The sequence below is a fragment of the Polypterus senegalus genome, chromosome 6, assembly GCF_016835505.1.
Source record: "Polypterus senegalus isolate Bchr_013 chromosome 6, ASM1683550v1, whole genome shotgun sequence".
NCBI lineage: Eukaryota > Metazoa > Chordata > Cladistia > Polypteriformes > Polypteridae > Polypterus > Polypterus senegalus.
The window spans coordinates 71,672,997-71,681,228 of record NC_053159.1 but is presented as its reverse complement, the minus strand read 5'-3'; the positions used below and the strand labels follow the sequence as shown (position 1 = coordinate 71,681,228).

Genomic DNA, 8,232 nt, shown 5'->3' with positions numbered 1-8,232 from the left:
CGTTGTGATACAGAAATACAGATTGAAGGAGATAAAGGAGGTGAGAAGGGAGGCTGCATTTGTGCTCTTGGAAAGGTGGCAAAGTGGGCAAGCCATCTCACCAAACAATTATTGATATTACAGAATAAATGTCTTCATTCAGCTTTGGTGTCAGTTTCCTTTTTGTTGTTTGTTGGTAATCCTAATAATGATTTCCCTCTTGTATGTTATACTGTACAATAAACCCACCAATTTGGTATGCTTTTGGGCTCTTTGGTGTTAATTTGTTGGTAATAGAAATCATAAGGATAACATCACTTGTTAAAAGACATATTTTAAATCTTGAGAAGTACAAGCAGAGTACGGGTACGCTCACAAAGTACATGTGTACTGAAGTGACTTTAGCTGCAGGCAGAAGCTCCTGTTGTACACTATGCAACTGTGTTTGATAGTATTCAGGAAAAGATCTCAGTCGCCACTCGGGAGAAAGACTTTCCGAGACTAAGGTCATAAAGCTTATGAAACCATTTTTGGACAAAGGCAGAACCGTAACAACAGTTGCGTGCCGGTATGATGTTTTTCACTCGATTGCTTCAAGACATGCCCAGTCTTATGGTAAATGTCATAAATCACATTATTCAAATATCATGCCAAACATAAGGAGCTAAAAAGAAGAAGGGCTTCAAACTATATGTTTCCAGCTACATCTACAATTACGAAGGCAAGATCTGGACGTATTAACATGTTTGTGCACAAGCCAAGGTTAACACAGTGATACTGCTAATGTGTGTGTATCACCGTTATAATTTTCCTAACATCTTTGTCAATCTCAGTTTCAAACAAGGATTCAGAAAAAGGAGAGGTTACCATTATGGCTCACTTCTACAGATCAATTAGGAAAAGCCTCACAGTTTGTTCGTAAGTTATCCTGCAGGTTCAGTGCAGTCTCATTCATGAGACAGGTTGCTGTTGGTCAACTCAAGTTTCTGTGAATCATATGATCTAATAGCCTACTATATATACACTGTACTAGGCCTATGTATATTTTGTATGATATCCCATTAATAACATGGTGTGTAAAAATCTGTGAAAGTGATGGGATTCACAGAAACTAGATGGAGTTTTGACTCTTTATTTTCACATGTTCTGTTATCCTCAATATTTCAAATGAATAAAGTAAGAGTAATAGTGCATAAGAATTGTAGGCTTTTGTTCATGTTAATTTTTTGAGGCTTTCTCATAGTGCTCATTCATTTATTTTAAATAATAACTTCATTATAGAAATAACATTTTAATCTTTATCTGCCCTTACTATATGTATTGTAACAGATTTGTGTATTTTCACAGATTGCTGTTCAAGACTCCCATCCTGTGCAGCTACAAAGTAGCCAGTTTACCTGTGTGGCAGGTACCTCTTTGTGCGACCAAGTGGCAACACTTTTGTACAAGACTGCAAATCATTCTGAGCTGAAGACCACCTCTGTTTCCCCAGTACACAACTGTACAGAGACTGAACAGAAGTGGCATAAACCAAGCACCACAGTAACTAACTTTTTAAGCATAGTACTGTGCCTGGTTTTATTTAAGTGGGTGGAAAAAATCAGATTAATCAAATGTATTTCAATAATACAATATTTAATAAAATTTAATTGTATACAGATCATTGCTTTTTACAATATTTACATTTAGAGTAACACCTTTCATCCTCATAAAGCCCACCAGAGGATCTTGCTTTGGAAAAAGGCATTTGCTTTTAAATAGAATAGATTGTTCTCTGCCTTCTTTGTCCAAGCCATCTCAAGATGCCCGTTTGTCGGGAGACAGGCAACAGTATACAGCTGGTTAATGTTGCCAAAAAGCTAGAGTGGAATCTCAGTTTCAAACAACTTGTGTTCCTTCACTTTACATATGAGAATCTCTACATGCATCCTCAGGCGTGCAATGGCCTAGGTCTCACTAAGTTCACAGGTAGACATCTGCGATCTACCAGAGAGAAATGCCTGCCTATAAATCTTGCACGTCACAAAGTCATCAACAAAAAACCTTGGCCCGCCATGATGGCCATACCAGGCCTCACAAGGGAGAGAAACAAGTTCTGCAACATCACCTTCAATTTAAGATTTTAAACTCTGGATGTGATTCTGATAGCAAGTTTTTATAAATCCTACCTGAGCTTGGAGATAGACAGGAAAATATAATTAATTTCTGTCTACACCATCCACCCCACCCATCACATGACTTGTTCTTCTAAGATATGACTAATCAAATTCATGTTACAATAATTTGTTACTAGCACATACACAAACACTGTTCCTTAACTCAAACCCAGAGAAATACCCTTTTCTACTCTTGAAATGGATTCCCCTTTTTAGTCATACCCTGTCTAAACTGGTTGATGATTTTAATGTAGCTGACTCATTTAGTCCAATTAACCCCTCTGTCTACTTTTTTCCTCCCTACTTTAAGTCCAAATAGTGCTTTGATGACGTTGTAGTTTGTTTCTCACTCGCTCCTACTGATGTCCATTTCCATTCCGCCACATTCTCTGACCACAATTGTGCTCTGCTTAAGATATTCATGTCCTATTTTGTCCCTGAAGGATCTTGATCAAGATTCAATACAATTTTACTCAAGAATCTAAAATTCATTGTTTACTTGGCCCATAAGCTAGAAGAATGTATTTCTGTCAATACTGGGTACACACTCTGTCTTCTACTGCATGGCTGGTGAAGAATTCCTTCTTGAAGCATTGACTGCTTTTGCTACTTGGTTTTCCAGTGGCTCACCAAAGATCTGCAATCTTGAATTTTGGCTCTTGGGTTTGGAGTTGCATGTGATGAGGTCATGCAAGTCTCATTTCAAACACGGGGCTGAACTAAATGCTCTGCTATGATGCCATCCTAACTTTAAGGTGCATCACATTGGGGTATTTTACTGTTTTATCAGATCCATGCTCAGCAAATTACTATCCCCCAGAAACTTGATTTACAGTATATGCGTTGATTTCTTCCATTAAAACTAGAGAGGGGCTTCCCACCTCTAACCCAAAAGAAATCAATCTTTTTTTGAATTTTTTCTCTAATCCACCTCCCCTACATTTATACTTACTTACTTAAATACTTGCTGGATCTTTTCTGAAATTGTTACACTTTATGAAGTTTTCAAAGTTGGAAACCTCTCCTCTGGATACTTATTTTTATGTTGTTGAACTCAAAGAGGCTCTGGACTCCATGAGCTCTGAGAAATCTGCAGGCCCAGATGCCAACCCCCTGATCTCCTATTGCCCTTCTGGAACCAGCTGATGATTGATTCCTATGTTTAAATCTTCATTTAATTTGAGTTTTATTTCTGTGTTGCTCAAGCAAGATTAGGATCCCACAGACTATTTTAGTTACCTTCCCTTACTGCTGATGAATTCTGATGTCGTTGCTAGCAAAAGGGATCAAACTGGTTTTATTTATACCCATCATGAGGCTGATAATTTATACCATTTATTACATATCCTTCATCTACTTACACCCTCCCCTGTGTTTGTTTTCCATAAATGCAGAAAAGACATTTGACAGAATGACTGGTTGGATCAAGGGTGTTGTCCTTCCAACTATACCATGTATTTACAGTTAGGCCAGGTAGATCCATTCTTCCCAGTATTTCTCTTCCAAGATTGTTATGCAAAAAATCAAAACAAGCATGAATTCTATTGTTCAGTTTTTTTCCCTTTTTGTGTAATAAATTAAAGTAGTTCTCCCCTATTGTTGGTTCTGTTATCTTTTACTAGCTGTCCCCCATGGCTCGACCCGCATAGTAGTGAAACAGGACAAACTTTAAAAAGCAATAAACAAACAGGTATCGATAGCTAAGTGGAAGCTCCAAAATGTGGTGACAGGTGCACCGACTTGAGTGGAGGCTGGGGTGTGAGTGAGAAGGGCCCTGGTCACACTTCCCCGTCCCCTTCGCCCACACTATGAAGTCTCAAAATCAACCAGAATGTTCGAGCAAATTTTTGAACAAAACCCAAACTAAATCCGTTAAGTATTTCTCTTGTGAAAAGCAGACATACATACATACAGACAGACATTGGATTTTATATATATAGAGATGCTCTTCAGATGTGGAGATAAGATGAAAAAGTTAATGGTATACTGCCAGAAATATGATTCTAAACTCCTATATTTCATTAGTCTGCCGTGAATATTGGAAGCTGCCCTATCTCCTCCCCTTCTTCCTTATGGTTTCAATCAGGCATCTCCAAACCTGGAGACTTTTTTAAGGAATTAGGGCTCAAAATATTCCTCTTTATCCTGTCCAGGTACCAAATCCCGTCCACCTCCTGATTTTCTGTCTACATCTTTGGGTTGTGCTCAGTGCATATGTATATTTCTTTTTTCTGTTTTTCCAGTTCATCATTTACATTTATTTGCTTAAACTCTCTCTTTCTCAACTCCAAACATATGTCTGCTTTCTACTCCCCCATCCACAAATCTTCCTTTAAACCCTTTTCCATCATATCTCATTGGTTTGATGGACCTTCATTAACCCTTCTTGTGCTGGTATACCATCTTTCAAAATATCAAGTATTATTCCAAAAATTGTAATTACCAGCACACAGTATTTAAATTTGTCCACAGATTATACCCAACTCTCTGAAATGAGGCTTTATGAGTTTAAAACTGTATCCCTTGTATAACCATGTCCAGTTTAACTCCCTGGCACCTTTCCCTTCATGCTTTGGAAATATCCTTCAGCTTCTGGCTTCTGGCACTGTGTTGCCAATTCCTCTAATAAGATCCATTCCTCACCTGTATACTTAAATACTACCTCTCCTAGACTAGTGATGGCAAACCATTTAGAAACCAAGTGCCCAAACTGCAATCCAAAACCCACTTATTTATCGCAAAGTGCCAACTTGGCAATTTAACCTGAATACCACCCAAAACTGAACACCAGCATAACCAAGGAGCTGGTGGTGGATTTTAGGAGGCCCAGGCCCCTCATGGACCCGGTGATCATCAGAGGTGAGTGTGTGCAGAGGGTACAGACCTATAAATACCTGGGAGTGCAGCTGGATGATAAATTGGACTGAACTGCCAATACTGATGCTCTGTCTGTCTATCTATCTACTGAGCTTTTAGTTTAGAAAAGCAACTCATACATTAACATCTTTTGTCTTAAAAGAAAAACATAATAACAGAGCTTTCAATGATACAAACAACTTTTTGTTGAAAGGTAAAAGTTTGCATTCGGTATGCTTTTGAACAATTAATGTGCTTTTTGCTGTTGTATGCATGCTGATAATTTGTCTAACCTTGGCTCATACTTTGTAAGCTTGAGAGCAACACATGCAGCACTCAGGTCATCTGTTAGTCTGTTTCTGGTGTCTGATTTGATTTAATTCAAAGCTGAAAACAGCTGCGCACAAGCATAAGATGTTCCAAACAAAGTAAGGAAAGCAATCTCAAGTGCCTTCATTGACTTAAGATTATTTGGCAGAGAATTCCACACTTAAAGGATTTCATTTTCATAACTAACTGTGCTGTGCTGTCCTTTGTCATCCCTTCGATCCTCTCAAGTGTTTCACGCAGGTCTTCCCTATTAAGCTCCGCCCCCAAAGCTTCCATTATATATTACGGGGTCGTGGATCAGGTGTGGCGATTAGCAACTCCCGGCAATAATTACAGATGCGGACGACTCCTCGCCTGTGCGCTTAAGCGAGGACTGCCCGCATCACAAAGCTCCCGGAAACCGCTCCGGCCACTCTACCATAACCCCCTTTAAGCTATCTGTTAAAACTGGCCTTTTCAATTTTGAGCTGTGGACCCGCTATGCCACATCCCCTCCAACCCCTCCACGGGAATCACAGACTCAAAAGGCTGCAGTCCGTGCCTCACCCTCAAGCAGCATGTGTGCCGCCCGCCTTACCCCAGACAGGAGAGGAAGGACGCGCTCCCATTGAGCTGCTGGGCAGAGGGGCGGGTGATGTGAGAAAAGTCCTCCGGCGCACGTGAAGAGTGGGAGCAGCCCAGCCCCGCATTCCTCTGGCTTTATAGTAACAAACTCTGCGCTCGGGCGACGCGCGCGTGCCCACTGAGAGGGCTCTGAGTGCCCCTTTTGGCACGCGTGCCATAGGTTCGCCACCACTGTCCTAGACCTTTCTTCTGTTTTCCTGCTCTTCCTTTTCTCTCCCTCAGGGCTGACTTCTTTTGACTTTAACCATTGCAGTCAAGTTGAAATCAGCCTCCAGATGGAAATTTCCTGGTCTTGCTTCTCCTCCTTCAGTGTTTAAGGTTTCATTTTGTAATCTTCCACTTCTTCAGCTCTCTGTTTTCTGGATCGACTCTTTCAGTTATACTATACAGACTTGCTGTGCACATAGTCAAGGGCCATTTGAAAGTTACTCTGTGATATCTCTGTGATTTTTCTTTTTACCTCATTTTTTCTTTCCTGTGCTGTGGACTCCCTTCTTTGAGGTGCATGAGCCAATTCACCCATCAGCTCTACACTTGCTTTCCTTTTTGTTGTCTCCTGATGGGATGGGTGTTGTTAGGATGCGCTACTGGGGCGTTGTTCTTTATTCATTTTACTTTTTTGTCATTTGACTGATAAAAATTTGATCATGATGAAAAACTTCAGGAATTATTCAATTACTATATGACCTTTACAGTAAGAGCAATACAATTTAATTTGCATAACCTCTACAAGCCAAGTATACTACTCTAAAAGTAGAATTCAAAGAATGAATCTATTTCTGGAAAATTCTTCATCTATTAACTACTCACCAAGCATCACTCTTTGACATGGACACATGCTAGTTTACAGGATTGTTCTTTAACAATATTGGATTTACCCACAGAACTGTAACAAATGGAAAAAACCTTTTAAAAGCAGCTTCACTAAAGGAAATACTGTGTTTCTTTTTTTCTATACTCATCTCAATTGAAGCTAGGACACAATGAATAGAAACAATACAATGACTTCCTACTGTAAATGGTCAGTTTTAAAACAGTACACAGCTGATTCATCACTTGTGTACATTAGTAAGCAAAATGCTTTCTATAGCGTTAGAGTATAAAAGCCTCAGCAAACAGTACATTTTCAGAGTTTATTCCAGCACTACAGCTCCAAAATGGGAAAAGTGAGTAATGCTTTGCTGCTTAGCTTTAAAGCTAATTAGAGATTTAAACCTCTGGTGATGCTCTTAATATTTCATTTTTTAATAGATCATTTTCTATGAGGACAGAAATTTCCAGGGTCGCTACTATGAATGTAGCAGCGACTGCACTGACCTGCACTCCTACTTCAGCCGTTGTAACTCCATCCGGGTAGAGAGCGGCTGCTGGATGGTTTATGAGCGCCCCAACTACATGGGCTACCAGTACTTCCTGAGGAGGGGCGAGTATCCTGACTACCAGCGCTGGCTGGGCTACAATGACTGCATCAGGTCCTGCCGTATGATCCCTCAAGTAAGTGGGTTAACAGTGTTATAGCATTTTCTACTACTGCCTGGGAACTCAATATCTAAGTGCCAGAATACCTAGAATTTTCTGTTATGCTATCATTATCTAAGACTTACCCATGAATAAAGTCAAACAACATGTTTGGAGGTTGACTGGCATTACTAAGATTACATACAGTATGTGTGTAAAGTGGGTGGACAGTTAAATGTGAGACAATAGAATTTCCATAAAAATATTGTAATCCATCATCTTTTTAAAATCAATAGTACAGGGGATCTTACCGCATGAGGATTTATGAGCGGGAGAACTTTGGAGGGCAGATGATGGAGTTCATGGATGACTGTGAGTCTGTTCAGGATCGCTTCAGCTACCCAGATATTCACTCCTGCCATGTGGACGGATACTGGATTATGTATGAGGAGCCCCACTACAGAGGACGCCAATACTTCCTGCGGCCTGGAGAGTACAAGAGATACAGTGACTGGGGAGGCATGAACCCTAGGATTGGATCCTTCAGACGTATCATGGATTTCTGTTAAATCTGTGATTATTAATTTTGGATATGAATAATTTTAGAAATAAAGTTATTCCAATGCTTTACATACTTTACTGCTTTTTTCTTCAAGTCCATGTGAGACATAAACATGAGACACATTACAAATACGACATGTTGAAATTGGTAGTCTAGCTCATATTGTTATGAGACTTGAAAAAGTAAATTCTGAAAACTCCACTAGAAATTGACTTGTTGATCAAAATGTACATCATTTCTTCTTCTACACTCGTAGTTAATCCACCT

The 8,232-nt window shown here is 39.7% G+C and overlaps 1 protein-coding gene across 2 annotated transcripts; it reads left to right on the top strand.

The window, feature by feature from the left end:
- The first annotated feature begins 1,146 nt into the window (after nucleotides 1–1,146).
- On the top strand, nucleotides 1,147–7,972 carry LOC120530546 (gamma-crystallin M2-like). Of its 2 annotated transcripts, none has more exons than XM_039754975.1 (3): nucleotides 1,147–1,155; nucleotides 7,197–7,439; nucleotides 7,700–7,972. In XM_039754975.1, exons 1-3 carry the CDS (start codon nucleotides 1,147–1,149, stop codon nucleotides 7,970–7,972), a joined length of 525 nt encoding a protein of 174 aa, XP_039610909.1. The 2 variants fall into 2 exon arrangements, with proteins under 2 accessions (XP_039610909.1, XP_039610908.1); XM_039754974.1 differs by lacking the exon at nucleotides 1,147–1,155 and adding an exon at nucleotides 7,103–7,111.
- The last annotated feature ends 260 nt before the right edge of the window (nucleotides 7,973–8,232 follow it).